Here is a 27,349-nt window from a genome sequence, read left to right on the forward strand (position 1 = left end):
ATTTTTACTATCATGTTTTGAATTTCAAGAGTCCATTTTCATTTTTTATGTTCCTTTTTCTTTTTTTTTTTTGTACCGGGGATTGAACGCACTTTCAAGGCAGGTGGCAGAACCACTGAGCTAAATCCCCGGCCCCAAAGACAGTTTTTTTTTTGGTACTGGGGATCGAACTCGGGTCCTTGTGCTTGCGCAGCAGGCAACAAAACCACTGAGCTAAATCCCTGGCCCTTTTTTTTTGGTACCAGGGATCGAACTCAGGACCTTGGGGTTGCCAGGCAGGCGCAGTGCTGCTGAGCTAAATCCCCGGCCCTTTTATGTTCCTTTTTTAGAGTAAACTTATTCTTTTTTGTTTTGTTTATGCAACATCACTCTGTAAAGTTACTGTTTTGCTACCTTTTTTTTTGAGGCAGGGTCTCCCTTTGTAGTTCAGGCTGGTCCTAAACTCACTATGTAGCCCAGGCTGGCCTTGAACTCGAGGTGATCCTCCTGCCTCAGCCTCCCGAGTGCTGGGATTACAGGTGTGCGCCACCACACCCGACAATAGCTACCATTTGATTATATTAGTTATATTAGCTTTCTAATGTAACATAACAAATTTCATAATTTAAAACAATACTTACATATTTATTTTCCCTAAGTTATATATGTCAAAAGTTGTGGTGGGTTTTGGTTGATTCTCTGCTTAGGATTTCACTAAGCTAAAATCAAGGCAATATCTAGCCTGATTCTTATCTGAAGTTCTAGGGTAGAATCTGATTTGGGGCTCATCCAAGTGGTTGACAAAATTCAATTTCATGTAGTTGTAAGATTGAGGTCCCTGTTTTCTTCCAGGTTGTTAGCTGGAGACTGCTTTCAGCATCTAGAATCTGTTTTTCAGTTCTTTCATTTACCTCCTAGTCCATTTTGAAAGCCAACGATGTCATATTGAGTCCTTCTCGAGTCATCTGTTGGCTAAAGCTTCACCCAGATAGTCTCCCTAGCTTAAGGTCAACTGTGCCTTATATAGCAAACACAATGTTTCTCACCATATTGGTAATTTTTTACCATATGTACCATATGCACAGGTTTGGAGATTAAGAGGGGACATCCTTGAGGGGGGCCATAATTTTCTCGACTACAAGGACAAATAAGCTGACTAGATGGTAGTATGATTGCTTAGGTAGGACTTGTTAACTTTGACTGTGGTAGGGTATTTGGGTAGACCATTAACTGGGGCATCTTTAAAGGCATTTATAAGTCGTTCATCTTAGGTTGATCAGATTCTTCAGAGAAGCATCTTTCAGTATCCTTCCTGGATGGTAAGGGTCTGATTACCATTTTGTTAGCCAAACAAGGTAGAGGAGTGTTCCTGAATTAGACGTGCAGCTGCATATGACTGTGTAATAGTTTTGTTTTTGACCTGGTAGCCATATCCTCAATTGTGCTTTGTGTTCTACAGTCCAGTGATACTCTCTTTTACCCTTCCCAGAGAAGAAAACTGGATTTTGGGGGAAGAGAGAAGCAGTCATGCAAAGGTGTAGAATGGAGAGAAGGGTATAGGAACTATATAACTGTTTTTCAGAACTCTAGTGTTCCATATTTTGGCCATCTCTTTTGACTTTACCCTCAGTTGTGGAAGTACTTAGTGCTGCCAGTTCCTGAGCTTTTTAAGTATTCTTAAGTATAAATGGGAATGATTCTTAGTTTTCTATAGTTCACTTTTCCCAGATCTGCTAGCTTGCTTTTGTCTGTTTGTTTTCTATATTCCAAGCTGTGAAACATGTCTTATCTTTCTCTTACTCTCCCTGTTATTGTGGGTTTATAATTTTAAAACCCACTTACTATGGGGTGTTCTGTTTTTTGAAGCTTTGAGAGGGAGCAAAATTAGACATGAGTGTTTCGTCTAGCATTTTAATCATTTTTCAACTACCATAAAATTTCCAAAAGTCTGCAGAACCCCAAGTTATGCTCTTTTTAAAGACAGGATCTTACTATATAGTTCAAGCTGGCCTTGAATTCACTGTGTAGTCCAGGCTGGCCTTGAACTCAAAACAGTCCTCCTGCCTCAGCCTCCTGAGTGGTGGGATTACAGGGATGCGTCACCATGCCTGGCTCCAAGATATACTTTAAAAAGCAGACTGTAGGACTGAGAATGATATGCCATTGTACCTCCTCAAGCATCTTCTCTGCCTCTTAGCCCTATTCCTGAGACAACAAGGCAGGGCCCTTTCCTCTTTTCTCATTCTTCTAATGCCTAGTAAGATATAATACTTTGCTGTGGTAATTATTTCCCTCTGCCCAGAATGTTGATCTCCATTCCAGACTTTATTTGTGCTTTCCTTAATAGCCTGCTCATTCCTCTTTTGGCTTTAACCCAGGTCTGAATTTACTTTCTCTGTTTCTGCCAGAGAGGCACGTGCCCCTTCTTTAGGGCTTTTTCAGCGTCTTATTTCTACCTCATTTCATTTTCAGTTCGTATCCATCTCACACTCCCAGATTTTGCGCTCATACAGGACAAATGATTAACCTAGTCACATGCATCTCTCTGATGCTCAGTACTGGACACATTACAGACACTTAATCCTGTGGAATGATGAAACTCCTTTAATCTTTCACAAAACTTAATGGCAGTCATAAATTACCTGTAATAAGGCTACATGTACCATACTGAAACATCAGGTTTTGTTAATTTTTGTTTAAAGCCTGAAGTAGTTCAGTGATGCTTGGTAATACTAATAATTTTCTTATGTCAATTAAAGGCTCTTGTATATATGTATGTCTTTGATTATAGCATTTGGAATTTTGGACATAAAATAATGTTAGTAGTGGGAAAAAAGGCTAAAATCTTAAATGTTAGCTTGCTTATTATGTTTTGTTTGTAGGTCAAGTCTGGATTCTTTCATGAAAGTGATTCCAAAGCTGTTGCTAAATCCATTAGAGACCGGGTAACCCTGATAAAAAAGTCCAGGGAGAAGAAGCCTGCTGGTTGTTTGGAAGAGCACAGAGATTCCCAGTGCAAGTCTATGGGAACTATATTCAGTCAGCCCCAAACTACAACTTTGCCCCCTTCTCCTGCCCAATACACTAGGGCTGAATGTGAAGAAACTGAAGTTGATCAACATGTTAAACAACAGCTTCTACAAAGAAAACCACAGCAAGACTGTTTCTCTGTTAGAGGTAAAACAAATACAATTTAAAAAAGCAAGTTGTCTTTATATAGCACTTCTGTGGGGTTTTTTTGTTTTTTGTGTTTTTTGGTACCGGGGAATGAACTCAGGACCTTGGCTTGCAAGGCAGGCAGTAGAACCACTGAGCTAAATCCCTGGCCCACTTCTGTGCTTTTCCAAAGTGTTTGGTTATCTATCATTTCTTTAAACCCTTTACAAAATCCCTGAAATAGGGCAATGAGTATCCTTATTTTAAGGGCAATGAATATCCTTATTTAAAATTGAGAAAACTGGGCCAGGTGTGGTGGCATACACCTGTAATCCTAGCACTTGGGAGGCTGAGGCAGGAGGATTGCTGTGAGTTTGAGGCCATCCTGGGCTACATAGTAAATGCAAGGCCAGCCTCATAGCAAGATCCTGTCTCAAAAAACCAAAATATAAAATATAAAAATATAAATAAAATATAAAATAAAATTGAGAAAACTGGACATAAAACCATATGCCTGTAATCCCAATACTCAGGAAGCCAAGGCAGGAGGATCACTGAATTTTCAGAGGCTAGCCTGGGCTACATAGTAAATTCAAGCCTAGCCTGAACTACATAGTGAGACCTTGTCTCAAAAAACCAAATAAAAATAAAATTAGGAAATTATTCTCACTAGACACAGTGATGTATGTCTGTCCCAGCCACTTGGGAGGGTGAGGTGGGAGGTTTTCTTGAGCCTAGGAATTCAAGACCAGGAAACACAGTGAGACCCTGTCTCAAAAAATAAATAAAATTAAAAATTTTCCTGTTGAGTGTCTTGTCCAAGATGTCAGTTACCTAAGGATTATATTCATTATTTTTATTCAGAGAAAAAGTAAAGTTTACTTGGTATTAGGGGTTGACTTAGAGCATCTAGGTAAGCACTTTGCCACTAATCTACATCCCCAGCCCTTTTAATAATTTTTTTCTTGAGACAGGAGTCTTACTATATAGTCCAGGGTAGCCTTGAATTCACAATCTTCCTGCCTCAGCCTCCCAAGTAGCTAGGATTCCAGGTGTGTGCCACCACACCCAGTCCTTACTAATACTTCTAGGGGTCAGATTTAAATCTTTTAATAAAGAAAATTTGGAGCTAAAGATATAATTTATTCCTCAAGAATGAATTTTCTAGATGTTAAGACTCTTTGTAGTTTTGATTGAGGTATAAACAAAAGCCCTCTATTTTTTGTCAGGCACACACCTGTAATCTCAGAACTCTAGGAGGCTGAGGTATGAAGATAACAAATTCAAGCCCAGCCCGGGTAACTTAGTGACTTAGTGAGACCCTGTCTCAAAAAATAAGAGCTGGGGATGTAGCTCAGTATAGTGGCCCTGAGTTCAATCCCAGTATCACCAAAAACAAGTCCTCTATTTTTTCCTGCTATAATTCATTCTCTTCTCCAGAAGGACAAAGTATTTGCATAGTAATAACCAATTGTTCTACAAATACAGCATTTTTTTCAACGCATTTTCTAGGAGAAAGAGATTCTGACACATACTTTACTGAAATTCTAATGTTAAGTATAGTTTAGTTAGGGGTATACATGAAATGGCTAGCAAATAGAGTTGATTTTTATCTGATTCTTTGATTTTAGGTTTTATTTTATGAAAAAAACTTTAGGACTAGGGATATAGTTCACTAGCAGACTATGTGCTTAGCATGTGTGAGGCCCAGGATTCATTTCCGGCACCACAAAAAAAAAAAATAAATAAATAAATAAAGGGAAGGGAAAGAAAGAAATTTTAGTTGTACCACAAATGTCAACATTTCATTGCTTAATAGAGTTTACATGTTTGTTTTTGATTTGTTCTTAAGTGTACATACCTTTCTCAAGCGCTTTCTGTTTGTCAGGGTAAAAATAATATTCATTAAAGAAACATTTATTGTTATTTGTACCATTTAGACATTCTACTTCAGTTTTTCCCTTCTACCTGTTGCTTGTTTTCTTTGTTATAGGTGATAATTTGTCGGAAGCAGAAGCTGGATCAATTATACATTCAGATACTTCAAGCCAGCCCAGTTTACCCTATTCCTCAAACCAGATGATGAGCTCTCAAATGACTTCTAACATCCTGCAAGCTGACATAAATGTTCCAGGGCACATTTATCCATCCCAACAACTATTAGGACATTGCCAGCAAATTTCAGGGGTGAGGCAAACTGTTGTATTTTAAATATATAATAGTATATTTACCATAAATGGGAGAATTTACCTTTAATCTTTTTATCTTATTTAATAGTTGCAGCCACAGCTGACTCAGCCCCACATTTTACCTGTGGTTCAAGGTCAGTCCAATGTTTTGCCTGTACATGTCCATGGACCTACAGTTCTTTCACAGCCCCAAGTTTCCCCATTAACTGTCCAGAAGGACTCACAGATAAAGGTAGGACACATTTTTAGAGGCTCTGTATTCATTTAAACAAATGAACCCTGCCTAGATTTTTCTGGCAAGCAAGGATTCACTTTCATAAATGCATTATAGTTTATATAAAAGTCACTGAAAGTTAAAAGGTGTTTATGTTTTCCTTCACCAAAGACATTTCCCTTGAAGATATACCTAATATTGTATAGTTAGAATCTTGAAACTCTGCTTATATAACTGAAGAAGCAATAGAAAACTCAGCTTATAGACAAAAGATTTACTTAGGAGTCAGCTCTTTTTTTTTTCCATTTAGTTTATTGGTACATTTTGGGTATACAATACAGTTACATTCCTCATTGGGATCTTGTACCTTTACATGATGTACCTTGGTTCCCATTTTTTCCCCCATTCCCTTGCCCTCCCTTCACCCCCTCCACCCTTCCCTATTTACAAAGACTTTGTTTCCATTTTTTCCTTTTCTCATATTTTTTCTTTTCCCTTCTTTCCTTTCCCCTTCACCTCCCACTTCCCCTATTGCTTTAAACATTTTCTTTCAATTTCACAATATCATTTATACATTGTGATTCTTATTTACACTTTCAGTTTATCACACCAGAGAAACTATTCAGTATTTACACGTGTGTCCTATTTATTTCACTTAAGCGTATGACCTCAATGTGTATCCACTTAGCTATAAATGTCTCTAGTTTCTCATTCCTTATGGCTGAGTAGCACTCCATTTTATTAAAAAAACACATCTTTATCCAGTATCCAGTTGATGGGGAATATCACTGTGGTATGATTTGTTTAATTCTTTTGGGAAGATACCCAGCAGAGGAATAGCTGGGTCAAATGGGACTTCTAATGCTAGTTGTTTGAGGTATCCCCATATTGATTTCCACAGTGGTTGCACCAGTCTACACTCCCCCCAACAATGAAGAAGGGTTCCTTTCTCCCCACAACCCCGCCAACATTTGTTATTGGTTGATTTCTTGATGGCAGCCATCCTTTCTGGAGTGAGGTGGAATCTCAGTGTTGTTTTCATCTTCGTCTCTCAAATGACCAGTGATGTTGAACATTTTTTCATATGTTCATTTGCTGCTTTTACTTCTTTGTCTGAGAAATGTCTATCCATTTCAGATGCCCATTTTTGAATTGGGTCTTTAAATTTGGGGGGTCTGATTTTTTTGAGTTCTTTATATATTCTAGATAGTAAGTAGACCTTTTCTGAGGAACAGCTGGTAAAATTTTTTTCCCCACATTGTAGGCTGTCTCTTAGCTCTGTTGGTGGTTTCTCTTGCAGTGCAGAAGCTTTTTAATAAGATGAGATCCCAGTTGTTGATTCTTTGTGCTAGTTCCCATGCTACTGAGGATCTGTTCCTAAAGTCCTTTCCTATGCCAATGTGTTCGACAGCTCTACATAACTCATCTTCCAGCAAATTTAGTGTTTCTGTTTTAATATTTAGATCTTTAATCCACTTCGATTTTAGTTTAGTGCATGGTGAAAGATAGGGGTCTAGTTTTAATCTTTGGCAAGTTGAAATCCAGATTTTCCAACACCATTTTTTAAAGAGGCTATCTTTCCTCCAGTGAATATGGTTGGCTCCTTTGTCAAAGATGAGTTAGGTGAGTATGTCTGGAGTTGTATCTGCATCTTCTAATCTATTTCACTGATCCTCAGGTCTGTTTCTTTGCCAGTGCCATGCTGTTTTTATCACAGTGGTTTTGTAGTATAGTTTCAAGTTGGGGATTGCAATACCCCCTGCCATTTTTCTGTTGCCTAGAATTGCTTTTGCTATTCTAAGTCTCTTCTGCTTCCAGATGAACTTTTGGATTGTTTTCTCTAGTTCTGTGAAATATGCTGTTGGGATTTCGATAGGAATTGCATTGAATCTGTATAGCAGCTTTGGAAGTATGGCCATTTTCACTATATTGATTCTTCTTACCCAGGAACAGAGGATGTCTTTCCATTTTCTTATATCCTCTTTGATCTCTTTTTTCAGAGTGCTGTACTTCTCAATGTAGAGGTCTTTTGCTTCCTTCATTAGATTGATTCCTAATTATTTTATTTTTTTGGATGCTATTGTGAAAGGGAGTATTTCTCTAATTTCTCTTTCAGTGAGTCTTTTATTTGTGTACAAGAATACTGTTGATTTTTGAGCGTTGACCTTGTATCCAGCTACTCTACTGAATCTGTCAATTAAGTCTAGAAGTCTTTTGGCAGAGTTTTTTGGGTCTTCTATGTAGAGTATCATATCATCAGCAAATAATGACAGTTTAACTTCTTCCTTTCCTATCTTTATTTCTTTCTCTTTTCTAATTGCTGTGGCTAATGTTTCCAGAACTATATTGAATAGGAGTGGTGATATTGGACATCCTTGTCTTGTTCCTGATTTTAGCGTGAAGGTTTTCAGTTTTTGACCATTTAGTATGATATTGGCTGTTCGTTTTCCATAGTCTTTATTAACTTGAGATAAAGACCATCTATTCCAATATTCTGGATAGTTTTTTTTTTATCATGAATGGGTGTTGAATTTTATCAGATGCTTTTTCTGCATCTATTGAGATGATCATATGGTTTTTGTCTTGATTCTGTTAATGTAGTGTATTACATTTATTGATTTCCATATGTTGAACCATCCTTGCATCCCTGGGATAAATCTGACTTGATCAGGGTGTATGATCTTCTTGATGACCCTCTGGATTCTGTTTCCCAGTATCTTATTGAGGATTTTTGCATCTGTTTTCATTAAGGAGGTTGGCCTGTAGTTCTCTATTTTAGTTGGGTCTTTCCCTGGTTTGGAATCAAAGTAACTTGCTTCCAGGAATGAATTTGGAAGTATTGCTTCCCTTTCAATTTCATTGAAAAGTTTAAAGAGTAGTGGCAGTAGTTCTTCTCTAAATGTTTTATAGAATTCAGCAGTGAAGCCATCTGGACCTGGGCTTTTCTTTGTTGGTAGATTTTTAATTATGTTTTCAATTTCACTGATTATAATTGGGGTGTTTAGAATTTTTATATCATCTTCATTCAACTTTGGTAATTCATATGTATCTAGAAATCTATTTCTTCTGTGTTTTCCATTTTATTAGAGTACAGGTTCTCGAAGTAGGTGTTGATGATCCTCTGGATTTCTGCTGGATCTGTTGTGACTTCACCTTTTTCATTCCTAATTGCATGTATTTGAGCCTTTTCTTTCCTTTTTTTGATAAGGTTGGCTAAGGGTTTATCGATTTTATTTATTCTTTTGAAATACCAACTCTTTGATTCGTTGATATTTTTGTATCATTCTCTTAGTCTCCATTGTGTTGATTTCTGCTCTGATCTTTATAATTTCCTCCCTTGTACGAGCTTTGGGTTTGTCTTGCTCTTCTTCTTGTAGGAGCTTAAGATTCAGCATTAGCTTGTTTATTTGAGCTAGCTCTGTTTTCCTACTGTGGGCATTCACTGCTGTGAAGTTCCCTTTAAGTACTGCTTTCATTATGTCCCATAGATTCCTGTATGTTGTATTGGCATTATTCTCTTCTTGATAATAATAGTTTGTTCTTTGTATCAAATTTTTCCAGCCTAGTTTGAATGTGGAGGAATATGTGTTGCAGTTAATCAGAAATAGTATTTCATAGTCTTTTATAATTTTGAGCACATTCATTTACATTCTCTCTCTCTCTTTTTTTGTGACAGGGACTTGCTATTTAGTTCAGGCTGGCCTTGAACTAACAATGTAGCCCAGGCTGGTCTCAAATTTGTGCCTATCTCCCGCCTCAGCCTCCCAAGTGCTGGGATTATAGCATGTACCACCATGTCCAGCTTCATTTACATTCTTGACTTGTTTTGGTTTCATGTTCATTTCTGTAGGAGAAATAAGAAGAATTTTTGTCTCTCAGACTAGTAAAGTCAGTATTATTCATTTCTGGCAATTAATAAACAGTCTTTGTATGAGCTCATATATCCAGACTGTATCCTGCTTGCCTAGATTATAGACTCTAGACACATGCGTGGCCTTTTCTTTGCCTTCATCCTGTTTTTCCCCTTGCCGCCACAGTTCCCTGCATGTGCTTTTGCTCTCTGGGGGTAAGATGGTCTAAGTTCCTGGGCACTGTCTAGTTAGCCAGTGGTTGGTACATGTTTCTTTTAAGAGATTGGTATATATTCATTTTTAGTTAATCAACAAACTTAATGACTATCACCTTCTGGGGACATAAAGTAAAATAAGACATGATCCTTCCCCTCAAGGAGCTCACAGTCTTGTAGAGAAATGCATACTTGTATTTGACAAATGCCAGATGCATTTAAAATCTGCTGAGGGTAGATTTAGTCTGATATAGTTGAGGGTGCCTGATGTTTGGCTAGTGTTTATAAGTGATATGGTACATATCTATAATTGAGTTCCTATGGTTTGATTCAGCTCTATAATGCAAAGAATGTTGAGTGGATGCTTAAATTTATTAGGGTCAATCACATAAGTATACAGGTATGTGTATTTAAAGTGTGTTTCTAAATTTTTTAAAAAAGTTTAAAAATTATTATAAAAGTGTTGTTTGCTTATTTAAAAATAGAGCCCTGGGCCAGGGATTTAGCTCAGTGGTGCTGCTGCCTGCCTCGTAAATACAAGGTCTCAAGTTCGATCCCCCGGTACCAAAAAAAAAAAAAAAAAAAGAGAGAGAAAGAAAGAAAGAAAGAAAGAAAGAAAAATAGAGCCCATAAAGTTATAAAGAAGAAACTGAAAATCACCTATTGTCCTTATATCTAGAAACAATATTAGAAGACAACTTCTAGATTTGTGTTTTTTCTATGTACAAATATATAATTTTGTTTATAGATACATGTGCATATTGCATACATATTTTTTTGGTAGCCTGACCTCACATGTACTATATAAAACGCACATAAGTAAGCACATTGACTATCTGGGTCTTTTTATGAACATGGTGGCCCAAGCTCTAGGAATTATTACAGCTAACTCATATTTCTTTCAGCCAGCTTTCTCCTCTCTTGAGAAATCATTTGCACTCATTTTAACTATCACATTGAAATCCTTTGCGTTTTCTCTTGGGAATTCCACTGTCTAGTGTGTGAAGGTGTCAGATTCAGTTACTCTGAATCTTTGCCAGGGTTTGAATGAGTTATGTGGTTTGCACAATAAATGAGAAGCCATGAGTAGTATTGCTGGGACTGGCCTTTACCCTTTTTGTGTATTCAACTAATATTTACTTACATTAGGATTTTTATGAAACTAATGCCATATACCTGGCATCTTTTTGATAACTTGATGAGATTTTTGGAATATAGCATTATTTTATCAACCTTCCTGGAAAAGTTCCATTAAAATGGGTGTGGTATCTACATTTATAACTTGAATTTTACTTTTACCAGCGCCAGGAACTGCAGGTGGCCCCTGGAACAGATGAAAAAACTTTAGCCCAACCCATGACTTTAGATATGTCAGTTATTGGAATTCTACACTACCATTTGTTTCTACAGTTTCTCCTCAGATATTGCATGCTTCATAGATGACTTCCCTGCACCCAACAACTTGAGTCTGGCCCCAGAAATGGGAATCAGGCATTATCCAAAGCACCAGATGCCAATCTGAGTTCTAGTTTCTTATTGGTTAATTACCTTCAAGCTTTGTCGAATCATTACTCTGCTCAATATACAAGGGTGCACAGAATGCTGCTGGTACAACTCAAGTCTCTTCTGATTCCGTTGGGAGGCATTCAGGGGCCTATCAGCCTCATAAAAGATACATTCAGTATTACAGCCATACCCAGTGGTACATCAGGAATCTAGAACTCCAGCTTCTTCAGTACCACAAAGGTAGATCATACATTGGAAGGAGTCTTGTTTCCAAGCCTCTATTCAGCAGCAGCCTTTAGCTATATTTTTATAACATAAGATTATGGCATCTCCACAGAAAAATGTTCAGCAGGATTGTATTTTGCAAGAGCCTGATGCTCTTGCAAGTCAGCAGCAGCCAATGGGTGGTATTGAAGGGATTATTTAGCCCCTAGAGTGGCCATCTTACTCTGTGCAACACACTTATCCAGGGACACCTACAAAACTACCACCTTCCCCAATGAAAGCTCCCGAGCAGATACCCTTTGTGATACAACCCCAGGAACAAACTTCTTACTTATTACAGCCACCAGGCTCCAGCACAGTGTATTTATTCATTTCCAGCCCCAGAACATCCACTTGACACAGTACAACCACTGATATCACAGCTGGCCTATTCCATGCAGAATTCTTATCCAGTCCCACCTGCAGTACAGTCCTCTTATTTGACACTGGCCCAAGAACAGCCTTATCTAGTGCAATCTCCTACTGGGTCACCTTTTCCACACAGGCCACCATATATGATCCAGGCAGGTTACCCTATGCAACCTATGGGAAAGTCTATCAGTCACTGCCTCTTGAAAATGTCTCTTTCTCAGGAAAAACTGCTTACACCATTCAATCAACTGAACAGGCAACCTTTATAACTCAGCAAGTATGTAATGTCCAGTAAATCCTCCTGTTAGCAAGCAAATACCCATTACAAATTCTGCAGATCAGAAGTTATACTCTTTACCACCTTATGTAGCACGGACTCCTGAGCAACAAGCGAATTTAACACAGTTTGAAGGTAGTATTTCTTTTTTTCTTTTTTTTTGGTACCAGGGATTGAACTTGGGACCTTGCGCTTGTGAGGCAGGTGGTGGAACCACTGAGCTAAATCCCCGGCCCAGGTAGTATTTCTTTAATACTGGAGCAAAACATGTACAGTGGACTCTTGACTTACGAACTTAATTTGTTCGTGAGGGCTGGTTGTAACTCAAGTTAATCCACTGCCTTCAAAGTCTCTCTCCTGTATAATTTTAGGCCACGCTTTCTTCCTGGCAGATCTCTGTGTCCTTAGAGAGACATTGGCCCAGGATTTCTCAGTTAACCCTACATAGGAAAAGATGTTGTAATGTTCCTTCCAGAACTCTTGAAGGGCTAAATCTGTATTTGAGACCATGTGGAAGAACAAGCAGCTGGCATTCGGGTTGTACCTCAAGACTTTGCTTGTAAATTAAAACTAAAATTCTGGTTGTAACCCAAATTGTTTGTATGCCAGGCTGGTCATAACTTGAGGGTCCACTGTATTTAACACAGACTCATTCTACTGCACCTTTATTTAGTGCCCACCATTCAGTGGCTCCATCCCAAGTGGTTTTGGATGTTAGTTTTGGACGCAAACAGCTAAAAACTCAGGCCCAGTCAACTAGTAGCAAATCTCAGAGGGCAATGGAAGGACAACTTCAACTGGGCACTTGTCCTTCACTCAGCAGGGCCCTTTTCAGGCCCAGATCCAGCCTCTTCATTTTTCAGCAAAGCTTTCCCAATTACTGTACATCTAACCTCAAGTCAGGTTTCTCACTCGGCTTTTATTCTGCATCATCAGATGAGTCATTCTTCTCATATGCAAGTACAGAAAACCTATCAGTTGTCTACTCAAGAAGGTTCCATAAATCAGCCTGTCTTTCACAGGCATCTGAGTTCAGCTGTTACCGTATATTCTAAAGACAATTCCAAACATGGTCCAGATTATAGCTCCTTTACAAGAACAGTTGCAACCTACAGCAATGGAACAGAAAAATGTAATACAGCCTTTAGACCAGTCTCAAGTGCTTCAGGAATTAGACATAGTCAAACTTTTCCCCTAAAAAAATAGGACAGTGCCAGCTAGCACGCATCCCTTCTGTGGCCAGCCACAGTGGCAGCCATGTTCTAGCTTCACACCCATTTCTGGATCATCAGAAGCAGAATTACAACAGCAGACCCTACGTCAAAACTCTGGGATTGCCCTTCCAAGTCAGCCATCTTTTTATGTTCTGGCACTTAGTATTCTAGTGCAGGTTTCCACTGCCTGTCATTTTTTTTTTTTTTGGTACCGGGGATCAAACTCGGGTCCTTAGCTTGCGAGGCAGGTGGTGGAACCACTGACCTAAATCCCCGGCCCTATCATTTCTGTATTTCAGACCAGCAGCATGTGCAAGGCCAAGAAATTCAAAGGTAAATCCTCCTGGGGGAAAATGTGGGAGATTAATGATTTTTTTTTTTGGTAATGTTCTGGGACAGTAAGCTATAATCAAAAGAGCATTGGACTGGGAGTCACAGTTTCTGTTACTCACTCACTTCCTTACCCATGGGTGACCTTGATTCAAGTTACTTCTAAAAATCCTTATCTATAAAATGAAAGGAGTAGACAAGATTATGACTAAAAACAAAAGTATTTGAGTACCTCCTTGGGCTGTATCAGTGAACAAAATATAAGAATCCCTTATGTCATTGGGCAGTAACCCAGGCAGTAACCATTATAAAAATTAATTTATATAATACTGTACAAAGTATGCTGGGAAGAATGTAAAGTAAAAATAAAAAAAAAAGTTGCAATTTTAAAGAAGGTGGCCATCAGGGTAGGTCTTATTGGGAAAGTGACATTTGAGCAAACACTGCAAGCAGATGAAGGAGTCAGCAATGCAAAATCCAGATAGAGGGAATAATGGGTACAATGACTGTAAAGGAGGAGTGTGTTGTGGCATATTTGAAGAGCAGCAAGAAGGTTAGTATAGCATTCCAAGATATTTTCGCCCTAAAATATTAGGAGTCCGTGGTTCTTTTAATCTATATTTATAATAAAACACTTGCCTTTATGAGGAAGTAATACTGTCATGTGATTCTTATGTGACAAATACGATTCTTTTTGTGTGTATGTGGTGTTAAAGATTGAACCCAAGGCTTTGTGCATACTAGGCAAGTACTACATTACTGAACTATACCTAACCCTCTAAACACTATTCTAAAGATACTACGTGTATGGTCCTCACACCAGCCCTAGGAGTCCTGTTATTTCTGCTTTACAGGTGAAAAAGTGGAGGTTCAGAGAGGTTAGGTAACTTTCCCAATGTCATACAGGAGACCACCAGGACCCTATCTATCTTTCCTGCCAGAATTGGAGAAAAAGAATATAATTACTTCATTGAGATTTAGTTAACTCAGGATTGATTGAATTAATTAAATGAAAGAATGGAAGATCTGATTTATTTTCTTTTTTACTCTTCTGCTCTGCTTTAGATATACCTAAAAGACTGATTGGCTTTCAGGTCCATAGATAAAAGGTGTGTGTTTGGTTGAGTTACTTTTTAGTGATATATTACTATTCCAAACAAATTGCTCTTTTATCATTACACGTTTTATAAAATTCCCTTTTCATAAAGGGCATAAAATATAGTGAACTTTGATAGTGTATGCCAGCTCCTAACAGGACCGAGAAAAGATAAATATCTTTGCAACTGAAGTGTTTTTTGACAAGTACATACTGTTCCAGAATTGATTTTTTTTTTAGAATAAAGAATTTCACAAAGCATTTTGGCTTGGAATAATCATTTCTTTGGGTAGACTGCATGTGTTATATACATGGTGTGATTGAAAAATACAGTGAATGTTAAAAATGTTTAAATTTATTGCAGTAAAATATACATTCCCATTAGTCCCACTCAAAATACTTCCTTTTGCTTTGAAAACAACTATCCTGTTGTTCTTGCCCTTCCTGAAGCAATTCTTGAAGTTCTCTTTTGTGAGATTCTTTAGTTGCACTGTTGTGGCTGCCTCAATGTCCTAACTTAATTCAAAGTATTTAACTTTAATGGTCATTTTGACTTTGGAGAAGAGCCAGAAGTAGCAAGTTGCCAGTCAATAAGGTGAATAAGACACATGGTGATATTTTTATGAACCTGCTTGCCTTTCTGTTGGATAGCACTTAGAAGAAGCATTTACCATATCTTTGACTACACCTTGTAAAGACACTCATGAAAGATGACTTCCAAGAAAGCTTCAGAAAGTGGCAAGAATAATTGTGTAAGTGTTTGAAGTGAGGGTGGACTATTGAGGAATACTGGCAGTGTGTCTTTTACTGTAATAAATTTTAAAAATTTAAACATTCATTGTATATTTCAGTAACACTGCATATTTTCCTTAACTAATTAATGTTTTCTTCCAGCATCTTATTTTTTTAAAATGTCAAAAATACAGAATAGTTGAAGGCTATTATTGGCATGAACCACCTAGATTCTATACTTTTGCTGTATTTGTTTTATCACATATGTATCTATTTACCCCTTTATCCCTTTATTAATCCATCATTTCTGATCTATTTCAAAGTTTATGTTGCTAATATCAGTATTCTTCACTTGTAAATAGTTCTGCAGACATATCCTTTTCTAGAACCCAATGTTTACTTATGTCCTTTGTTTAAATTTATGTACATTAAATGTAAAGATAATTCATTGGGTTATGACATGGTTGTACCTATGCTACCCAAATCATTATCAGGAAATCGCACAGTTGTTGACAGACTTTTTTTAATAAAGGGCTAGAGAGTACGGATTTTAGGGTTCTGGAGCTTATATCATCTCTGTTGCATACTCAGCTGTGTCCTTGAGGCTGTAGCTTGGTCTTCTGATGCAGAATATTGCTATTACTCCAGAAAGTTCCCTTGTGCCCCTCCCTAGAGCATGCCATTTTCAACCACTATTGGTTTTTTTAAGCCATAGATTGCTTTTGCATGTATAAATATACAATAGAATCATATAATATATGTATACTCTTATGTAAAGCTTTTCCCATTGAACATGTTTTTGAGATTGAGCCTTGTTGAATGTATCAGTAGCTCTTTTACTGCAGGGTAATGTTCTGCTTTAAGTTTTGTTTATTTTTACAGTATTGGGGATTGAACTCAGGGCTTTTGCACTGAGCTACACCCCAGATCTTTTTACTTTTTTACTTTTTATTTTGAGACAGGATCTCACTAAGCCCTTAAATTGCCTGGGGTGAGCTAGAACTTGTGGTCCTCCTGCCTCAGCCTCCCAGAGTAGGATTATGGGCATGTGCCACCACCCCCAGCTTGATGTTTCATTTTATGAATGTATGATATATGTTTATCTACTCTACTACTAATAAATGCCTAAGTGGTTTCTAGTTTTAGGCTGTTATGAATAAAACTGGTCTGAATATTCCTATATAAGTCTTTGTGGACATATTTTCATTTCTTTTGGATAATAGCTAAGAGTAGAATTGCTGGATTATAGCATATGTGATTTTTAGCCTTTTAAGAAGTTGCTATTTTTCCAAATGGGCTAAATTGTTTCATACTAATACCAGCAATGTATGAGACATTTTTTAGGTATTCTGATGGGTGTGCAGTGGTATCTCATTGTGTCTTTAATTTGTGTTTCCCTGATGACTGTGACATTGAGTACTTTTTCATGTATTTATTAGTCTTTGTGTATCTTTTTTTTTTTTCTTCGGTAGTAGGGATTGAGTCCAGGGCATTTACCCTGAGCCACATCCCCAGCCCTATTTTTTAAAATTGTTTTTAATTTTTATTTTTTAAATTTTTATTTTTTTGGCCTTGAACTCACTGTATAGTTTAGGCTGGCCTTGAACTCATGGTGATCCTCTTGCTTCAGCTACCTGAGTGCTGAGAGTCTAGGTATCACCACCATGCCCAGCAAAAAACTTTTTTATTTTAAGATAGTGTCTTAGTTACTTTTCTCATTGCTGAGACAAAATACCCAACACCCAGAGTTAAAGGAGGAATGGCTTATTGTAGGTCATAGTTTGTAGAGGTTTCAGTTTATAGTTGGCTGGCTCTAAGGCAGGGGTGGGATGGCAGAGGGGCATCATAGAGGAGAAATTTCTCATGGTGGCCAGAAGGCAGGAAGGCAGCAAAGCAGTGAAGTAGCTAGCAGCAAGTGATACCAGCCTTCTTTCTGGCCCTTATATTCTATCCAGGCCACCCACCCTTGGGGTGGGTAACACTCACATGCAGGGTGGGGTACCCTTAATCTGTGAATCAACCCAGCATCACATCCTTAATCCCAGCATCAGACACTCTAGATCCAGCCACCTCTGAAAAGCCCCATCTTATGAGGCTTTGGTGGGGACATCTAGATACAAGCCATAATAGACAAGGTCTTGCTAAATTGCCTAAGCTGGGCTTAGTTTGCTGTCTTCTTGCTTATTGCTTAAATATACAAATACACCTGACTTTTATATATTGTTCTTGCACCCTCAAGTTTTGCTCAATTTGTGTTATCTCTAATAGTTTTTGTTTTTTGTGGAATCATTAAGGTTTTGTATAATAAGATCACATCATCTGGGTATTGACATAGTTTTAATTTTTTCTTTCCAATTTGGTAATCATTTGTTTCTTATCTTTCTTTCTCTTTTTTCCTTTTTTTTTGGTACTGGAAATTGAACTCAGGACCTTGCACTTGCGAGGCAGGCAAGTGCCACAAGCTACATCTCCAGACCCTGTTTCTTATCTTTCTAACTGCTCTTAATGAAATTTCTAGTATAATTGTGAGTAGTTGGGCATGAACAAATATCCTTTGTGTTGTTCCTGATCTTATTGGCAAAGGTTTCAATCATTCACCAGTAGCCAGAGGGATCACCGTAAATTTTTTGGAAGGCACATTTGAGGGATGTATAACACCCACATTTATTTTTTAGAAGTATTTCTGTTGATGAATTGTTAATTTTAATTTTATGAGTTTTATATTAAACAATGTGTACTTAACAGGAAAATAAAATATGAAATCTTTAATATGTAATGAGTGTTTAGAATAAACAACATTTTCAATATCAACAATTTACCTGATTACAAGATCTAAAAAATAACAGCAAAAATAAATTCCTGTGTGAACTGCAATGAAAATACAAACAAAACTCTACCACAGAAATAATCTTTGCTTCAATTACCACACCGAAGGCAGTCTTCATACATGACAACAGCATGTTCCATACACAACTCTCACACTGACAGCACATGTGTTTTGTTTTTCTGTCTTCTTTGGTAGGACATGCTTGACATCTTGCTAGTTTTCCTGTTTTCTTCGAAGGTTCTTGTGATATTTCACCTGTCTGTTCACCAGTCTGCTCCAGAATTCTTTTGCAGAGTTCTTTGAGCAGATACATACTGTTCTCCCTCTGTTGTACTTGTTTATTTATCAGTTCCAGTCCCAATCCTGTAAGAAAGTTTCTCTGTCACATTTTGTGCTTGATATTTTCTTTCTAAACTGTGAAACTATTTATGCCTGACATGTTTAGGATCGAGTAAAACACAACCATTTAGTTTGGAGTGACATCATAGTTTCTTCATAACTTTTCAACAGCATCTACTCTGCATTTTGTTATAAAATGTGACCATTTCTCGCTTCATTTGTATTGAAGAATCACTATCAATCTTTTATTGTTTGTTTGTTTTGAGACAAGGTCTCCCTACTTAGTCCAGGCTAGCCTTGAACTGTGTAGCACTGGCTGACCTTGAACTTACAGAATCCTCCTGCCTCAGCCTCCAGAATGCTGGGCTTACAAGTATGCCCTGCCAGGCCTGGCCTCACTATGAGGCCAATGTTATGTCTTTTTTTTTTGGTACCGGGGATCGAATTTGGGTCCTTACGCTTGTGAGGCAGGCGGCGGAACCACTGAGCTAAATCCCCAGCCCAGTGTTATGTCTTTTTGAAATCCAAAGATTATACTATACCTTTCTCTATTGTGAACTTACAACATTTTTTCAGGAGTCACAGATTTGTTATTATGAATAGTTCCTATGCTGGTCAACTGGTGTTCTTTTAGCAAATGTAACATCAGTAGGTAACTAGTAAACCAGTTGTTGAATGTGACATTTGAATTACTTTTTGGAAGAAATGTAACAAGTCAATTCACAATGTCATATGGTTTATTAGTGCACAAATAAAGACCTGGTGGCTGAGTTCCAGGATAAATTTCTAAATTCAAGGTGTAAAATGTCTTCACATCTACCAGGGCATATATTTTATACCATATTTGGAAGGTTTACTTGGCATATATTGCTGAAAACTTCAACAACCACAAAACGATGCAAGTTGCTTATCATATTGGGATGTTGTATAAATTGCTTGACAGTTTGAAACAAAGCTTTCAACAAATGACCAAATAGCCAAATTGTTGGACTTTTTTCTTTCTTGGTGGGTCTTTTTGTCATCAAAACATAGGCCATTTTGAAAGAAACTAAATCTCTTGAGTGTCATTATTGTTCTAAAAATCTCACTTCTCCATAAATCCTTTAGATTCTGATGATTAAAATGATAAAGTCTTGCTATGAAGGCTTTCAGTTGATACTGAGGTATCATGATAAATATATTGAGTGCATATAGAATGTTTCACTTGTATTTCATTATTGATGTATTTCACAAGATCTTCTAGCATATTGTCTGTTACAAATAATTTCTTAACATTGAATCGCAATATTGGCATTCCATCTAATTCCAGTATTGGCAAGAACCTAATAATGTTTTCTGACCTAGTTGGATCGTTCAGGTATTATATGGGACCATTTTGTAGCATTTGACTAGTCAGATATTTATTTACATTACTGTTTTCTATATCTGAGTCAAGGTCTTCATTCTGTACTTCTCTGTCTATCATATCTTGTTAAATTCTTTGGTTTACATAATCCAAGTCATCATCAGTAGCCAAGTCACCTGATGATTCACTTTCAACTTCCTCTCAAAGTTGTAAAAGCAGATTTTCATGTGATATTGTACTAAATTGGGCTAATTCTATAAGAAAAATCAAAAGAAAACATTTAATAAAACAAATTATAAATACACAGAAGTTTTTCTTTTTTCTTTTTTTTTCAGTTTTTTGAGACAGGGTCTTGCTATGTAGTCCAGGCTTGTATTGAACTCACTATGTAGCCCAAGGTGGTCTCAAACTTAATGGCAGTCCTCCTGCCTCATCCTCCTGAGTGCTGGGATTACAGGTATGTGCCACCAGGCCTGGCTCAGATACATAAAAATATAACACAGCTCATATGGTGGGTAAAACTCACCAGGGTACACTTTGACACATGTGCGTTCACCTTGCTGTTCATCATACCAAGTGGGTAAACGCAAAGCTGGCTACCCATTATGCTAAAGTACATATTTTCATTAGAAAAGTATGGTATGGGTGTCTGCTACCCTGAGTGAGGAACCATGTTATTACCTGTAGGTCTTTTCCACTTTTTTCCCTTCAATACCAGGGATTGAACCTGAGGTCTTCACACTAAGCTAGATTCCAAGCATTTTCTTATTTTTTATTTTCAGATATGGTGTTGCCAAGTTGCTTAATTTCCTAGGCTGGGTTTGGACTTGGAATCCTCCTGCCATAGCCTCTCAGAGTGCTGGGATTACAAGCATACATTACCATGCCTGGTTCTTTTCTACTTTATTCGTATATAATATATATAAGATGTTTACCATATGCAATTAAATAATTGACAGATATATGCCATATTCAAGATTCTGAATACACTATTTCTATAATACCTTTTTAGTATATCTGAGGATTTTAATATGAATTTTAATTTACATTCTTAATTCTCTACATTTTCTATATGATTTAATATTGTATTCATTGTGTCACAAAATGTAAGAACCATACAACCAGTTATAGCTTTAAACTATGATTATTATATATTGCTTCTACATACATTATACACCACCTAAGACAATGTAATAATTTTTGCCTTATATAAACATGTAGTTTTCAGGAAATTAAGTTGTTTCAAACTTTGATAAGGGCCAGTTTTTCTTTCTCTTTATTGATTGTACTTGAGTTTATTTATTTGCAGTACTGAGGCTTGAACCCAGGACTTTGGACTGAGATTTATCTCCAGCCCTTTTTAATTTTATATTTTGAGACAGGGTTTCACTAAATTCTTAAGTTGCCCAGACTGGGCTTGAACTTGTGATCCTCCTGCCTCAACCTCCCAGAGTGCTGCATGCCTAGCTGATAATGATGTTTTTGATGAGAGGTTGAAGAATGCATTACCTTGATCCTGGATATTTTCTCCTATATTTTTCCTAAAGGTTTTGTAATTTTAAAGTTTTTGTTTCAGTCTGTGATCTTTGTTAATTTTTATATATAGTTTTAAGGTCTAGAGTGAGAGCTTTTTAGATTTTTTTTGCCTATAAGATGTCCACTTGCTCTAACATTTGTTAGAGAAACTATCTTCTTTCCAGTCAATTGCTTTTATACTTTTATAAAAGTATCAGTTGGCATATGTGTGTAGGTCTTTCTTCTGTCTTCTGTATTTTTTTAAATTTATGTATCCCTCTTAATTACACATTCTCTGAATTACTGTACCTCTATAGACAGCTTGAATACTAGATAGAGTGATTTTTCCCACTTCATTTTTTTCCCATTAAGTTTATTGGTACGTATACCTAAAGTATACAATATAATGACATTCATCATTGGAAATTTGCACCTTTCCATAGTCCCTCTTGGTTCTTATTTTTCACCCTTGCCCAGCCCTCCCTTCAACCCCTCCAGTCCTCCCTATTTACAAAGATTTTGTTCCTATTTTTCCATTTTCTCATATTAATCCCATTCCCTTCTATCCTTTCCCCCAGCCCTCCCACTTCCTTCCCCTTTGCCCCTTTTCTTCCTATTTCACATTACCTATTATACATTTAGTCCTTTTTTACACTTTCAGTTTCTCACACCAGAGAAACTATTTGGTATTTACACATCTGTGTCCTATTTATTTCACTTAAGAGTATCGCCTCAATGTGCATCCACTTAGCTATAAATGTCTCTAATTTCTCATTTTTTATGGCTGAGTAGTACTCCATTTTATAAAAAAACCACATTATCTTTATCCCGTCTCCAGTTAATGGGCATTTGGGCTGTTTCCAAGTTTTAGCTATTACAGACTGTGCTGCTATGAACATGGGTGCACATATATCACTGTGGTATGATTCTTTTAATTCTTTGGGGAAGATCCCCAGCAGTGGAATAGTAGGGTCAAATGGGACTTCCAGTCCTAGTTCTTTGAGGTATCTCCATACTGATTTCCACAGTGGTTGCACCAGTCTACACTCCCACCAGCAGTGGACCAGGGTTCCTCTTTCCCCACGGCTCCACCAGCATTTGTTATTGGTTGATTTCATGATAGCAGCCATTCTTTCTGGAGTGAAGTGGAATCTCAGCGTTGTTTTCATTTGCATCTCTCGAATGACCAGTGATGTTGAACATTTTTTCATGTATTTATTTGCTATTTCTACTTCTTTGTCTGAGAAATGTCTGTTCATTTCAGGTGCTCATTTTCAGACTGGGTCTTTAAATTTGGGAGGTCTGATCTTTTTAAGTTCTTTATAGATTCGAGATAGTAGACCTTTGTCTGAGGAAGAGCAGGTGAAGATTTTTTCCCACATTGTGGGTTGTCTCTTCACACTGCTGGTGGTTTCTCTTGCTGTGCAGAAGCCTTTTAATAAGAAGAGATCCCACTTGTTGATTGTGCTAGTTCATGGGCAACTGAGGTTTTGTTCATAAAATCTTTTCCTACACCGATGTCTTCAAGGGTTCTACCTAACCTCTGTTCCAACTGGTTCAGAGTTTCTATTTTAATATTTAGATCTTTAATCCATTTTGATTTTAGTTTAGTGCATGGTGAGAGATACAGGTCTAGTTTTAATCTTTGGCAAGTTGAAGCCCAATTTTTCCAGCACCATTTATGAAAGAGGCTATCTTTCCTCCAGTGAGGGTGTTTGGCTCCTTTGTTGAAGATGAGATGGCTGAGTGTGTCTGGCGTTGTGTCTGCATCTTCTAATCTGTTCCACTGGTCCTCAAGTCTGTTTCTTTGCCAGTACCATGCTCTTTTTATCACAGTAGCTTTGTAGTATAGTTGCAGGTTGGGGATTGTGATACCCCCTGCCATGTCTCTGTTAACTAGAATTGTTTTTGCTATTCTGGGTCTCTTCTTGCTCCAAATGAATTTTTGGATTGTTTTCTCGAGGTCTATGAAGTATGCTGCTGGGATCTCAATTGGAATTGCATTAAATCTATATAGCAGTTTGGAAGTATGGCCATTTTCACTATATTAATCCTTCCTACCCAGGAGCAGGGGATGGATGTCTGTCCATTTTCTGATATCATCTTCAATCTCTCTTTTCAGAGTGCCATAGTTTTCAGAGAAGAGGTCTTTGATTTCTTTCATTAGGATGATTCCTAGGTATTTCAGTTGTTTGGATGCTATTGTGAAAGGAATTATTTGCCCTATTTCTCTCTCAGTGAGTCTGTCATTGGTGTAGAGGAAAGCTGTTGATTTTTGTGTGTTGACCTTGTAACCAGCTACTTGACTGAATTTGGTTATTAAGTCTAGAAGACTTTTGGTGGAGTTCTTGGGGTCTTCTATATACAGTATCATGTCATGTGCAAATAATGACAATTTGACTTCTTCATTTCCTATCTTTATTCCTTTTGTTTCTTTCTCTTGTCTAATTGCCGTGGCTAATGTTTCCAGAACTATATTGAACAAGAGTAGTGCTAGTGGACATCCTTGTCTTGTTCCTGATTTTAGTGTGAAGGATTTCAGTTTTTGACCATTTAGTATGATATTGGCTGTTGGTTTTTCATAGATGGCTTCTATCAGTTTGAGGTAGAGACCATCTATTCCAATTTTTTGTAGGGTTTTTATCATAAATGCATGTTGGATTTTGTCAAATGCTTTTTCTGCATCTATGGAGATAATCATATGGTTTTTGTCCTTGGCTCTGTTGATATAGTGTATTACATTAATTGATTTTCGTATATTGAACCATCCCTGTATCCCTGAGATGAATCCCACTTGATCAGGGTGTATGATCTTCTTGATGATCTTCTGCATTCTGTTTGCCAGTATCTTATTAAGGATTTTTGCATCTATGTTCATTAGTGAGATTGACCTATAGTTCTCTTTTTCAGTTGGGTCTTTGTCTGCTTTGGGGATCAAGGTGATGCTTGCTTCCAGGAATGAATTTGGGAGTATTGCTTCCCTTTCAATTTCATTGAAGAGTTTAAACAGTAGTGGCAGCAGTTCCTCTCTAAATGTCTTGTAGAATTCAGCAGTGAAGCCATCAGGGCCTGGGCTTTTCTTAGGTGATAAGTTTTTAATTACATTTTCAATTTCATTGGTTGATACAGGGTTGTTCAGAATTTTTCGGTCTTCTTTGTTCAACTTTGGTAATTCATATGTATCTAGGAATCTGTCCATTTCTTCTATGTTAACCATCTTATTGGCATATAGGTTCTGGAAGTAGGTACTGATGATCCTCTGTATTTCTGCTGGGTCTGTTGTAATTTCACCCTTTTCATTCCTAATTGCATGGATTTGGACCTTTTCTTTCCTTTTTCTGACAAGGTTGGCTAAAGGTTTGTCAATTTTGTTGATTCTTTTGAAGAACCAACTCTTGGCTTCATTGATTTTTTTGTATCGTTCTTTTAGTCTCCATTGCATTGATTTCTCCTCTGATCTTTATAATTTCCTCCCTTGTATGAGCTTTGGGGTCGTCCTCTTCTTTTTCTAGAAGCTTGAGGTTCAGCATCAGGTTGTTTAATTGGGCTCATTGTTTTCCTAATATGAGTATTCACTGCTATGAATTTCCCTCGTAAGACCGCTTTCATTGTGTCCCATAGATTCCGATATGTTGTATTGTCATTGTCATTGAATTGAAGGAACTGTCTGATTTCTTCTTTAATTTCCTCTGTGACCCATTGGTTATTCAGAACTGTGTTGTTCAATTTCCATGTGTTTATGAAATTGTTTGAGTTTCTTTTGCTATGGATCTCCAATTTCATCGCACTATGATCTGATAATATACAGGGGATAACTTCAATTCCTTTGCACTTACTTAAACATGTTGTGTGTGTGAGTATGTGGTCTATTTTGGAGAATGACCCATGTGCAGCTGAGAAGAATGTGTATTCTGATTTTGTGGGTTGGAAGGCCCTGTAAACATCTGTTAAGTTCATTTGTTCAAGAGTTTGATTGAGTTCTAGTATTTCATTCCTTATTTTTAGTGTAGTTGATCTATCTATTTGTGACAGTGGGGTGTTGAGGTCCCCCGCTACAATTGTATTAGTGCATATATGACTTTTCATGTCCGTTAGTATTTGTTTTATATAGTTGGGTGCACTAGTGTTTGGTGCATAGATATTTATGATTGTCATCTCTTCCTCTTGGATTCTTCCCTTTACACGGATGTAGTGTCCTTGTTCATCTCTCTTAATCAGTGTTGGTTTGAAATCTACTTGATCTGCCAAGAGGATAGCTACTCCTGCTTTTTCTCGGGTTCCTGTCACCTGCAGTATTGTTTTCCACCCTTTAACTTTCAGTCTATGAGTTTCCTTTTGAATGAAGTGTGTTTCTTGTATGCAGCATATTGTTGGATTTTGCTTCTTGACCCATTCTGCCAGTCTGTTTCTTTTGATTGGTGAATTGAGACCATTAACGTTGATGGTTATAACTGAAACGTATTGACTTGTCATTGCCATGGCTTTTTCTTTTTGTTGGGTTCTCCCCCTTTACATTTAATTTCTTGTCATGCCAGATGGGTTCATTCTGCTTTGCTTCCTGGGGTTGTGATCCTCAATGTCTGTTCCTAGGCTATTGTGTAAAATTCTTTGGAGTGCTGGTTTGGTATTCACGAAGTTCCTAAGGTGCTCTTTGTCATGAAAGTATCTTATTTCTCCATCCATTTTGAAAGATAGTTTTGCAGGGTACATCAATCTGGGTTGGAGGCTCTTTTCTTTTAGGGCTTGCAATATGTCACTCCAAGCTCTTCTTGCCTTGATGGTTTGTGTTGAGATGTCTGCTGTGATTCTGATGGGCTTTCCTTTGTATGTGATTTGTTTCTTTTCTCTGACTGCTTGGAGAACTTTGTTCTTCTGTTGAGTTTCTGGAATCTTAACAATTATATGCTTATGTGTAGATTTTTTTTGATCAAGGCTATTTGGAGTCCTATATGCCTCACTTATCTGTATGTCAAGCTCTTTTCCCCTGCTTGGGAAGTTTTCTGCCATTATTTCTGTGAAGAGATTTTTTATGTCATCTGCACTCTCTCCTGTTTCTTCATTGAGCCCAATCAGTCTTATGTTATTCTTCTTTGCATCATCTAGCAGCTGCTGGATTGATTTCTCATGTTCCCTTATAATTTTGAAGCAATTTTTCTTTTCCTGGTCACTAATTGCAATCTTGTCTTCTATATCTGAAATTCTGTCCTCACATTGGCTCATTCTGCTGTGTGGACTTTCAGTGGAGTTTTTCTTGTCCTGGAAATCTATTTGCATCTGTTTTATGGATTCCATTTGTTTCTTATTTTGGGATTCCATCATGTTCCTGAGCTCCTCTCTAGATTTATTAATCATGTCTTGCACTAGGGGCACAATTTCTCCTGTTATCTGAGAAATTATTTCTGATTTCATTTTTTCCAGATCCCCTTTTGTTGCCAGTTCAGTGGGTCCAGGTGGTTGAGTATCAGAGTGTTCCATCTCATTTCCCTTTGGGGTTGCTGTAGGTGATCTGGAAGTCTGGTTTTGAGACTTACTTACGTGTTTTCTCATTTCGACTGTAGCAGGGGCCTATTAGCGCCTGCAGGGATTACCTCCTGTGAGCTGGGAGAGGTGGGACGGGGGCCGGGAGCAGCAGTAGTGATGGTGACCCAAAAGCCCTTTCCTGTGGGCTGGGAGCAGCCAGAGGGATGGTGGCTGGGAAACCCCTTCCTCTGGACCAGGAGCAGTGGGGTGGTGGCTCAGAAGCCCCTCCCTCTGGGCCAGGAGCAGTGGGAGGGATGGTGGCCCAGAAGCCCCTTCCTCTGGGCCAGGAGCAGTGGGACAGAAGGTGGCCCAAAAGCCCTTTCCTCTGGGCTGGGAGCAGCAGGAGGGATGGTGACTGGGAAGCCCCTTCCTCTAGACCAGGAGCAGTGGGACAACGGCTCAGAAGCC

The 27,349-nt window shown here is 37.8% G+C and overlaps 1 protein-coding gene across 14 annotated transcripts in view; it reads left to right on the plus strand.

Annotated features, from left to right (window-relative positions):
• Positions 1-27,349, plus strand: part of Wnk3 (WNK lysine deficient protein kinase 3) — a 220,166-nt gene that overhangs the window by 58,891 nt on the left and 133,926 nt on the right. For 13 of the 14 annotated variants that reach the window (XM_021251218.2, XM_087189626.1, XM_021251217.2 and 10 more), the window contains 3 exons: positions 2,862-3,156; positions 5,129-5,322; positions 5,413-5,556. In XM_021251218.2, coding sequence (XP_021106877.1) covers positions 2,862-3,156; positions 5,129-5,322; positions 5,413-5,556 — 633 coding nt within the window. The remainder of the gene's footprint in view (positions 1-2,861; positions 3,157-5,128; positions 5,323-5,412; positions 5,557-27,349) is intronic. The other variant, XM_087189632.1, reaches the window with a different exon arrangement.

This window comes from Heterocephalus glaber, unplaced genomic scaffold (assembly GCF_053883595.1).
Source record: "Heterocephalus glaber isolate CG9 unplaced genomic scaffold, H.glaber_assembly_v1.0 deba00001545, whole genome shotgun sequence".
Classification (NCBI taxonomy): domain Eukaryota; kingdom Metazoa; phylum Chordata; class Mammalia; order Rodentia; family Bathyergidae; genus Heterocephalus; species Heterocephalus glaber.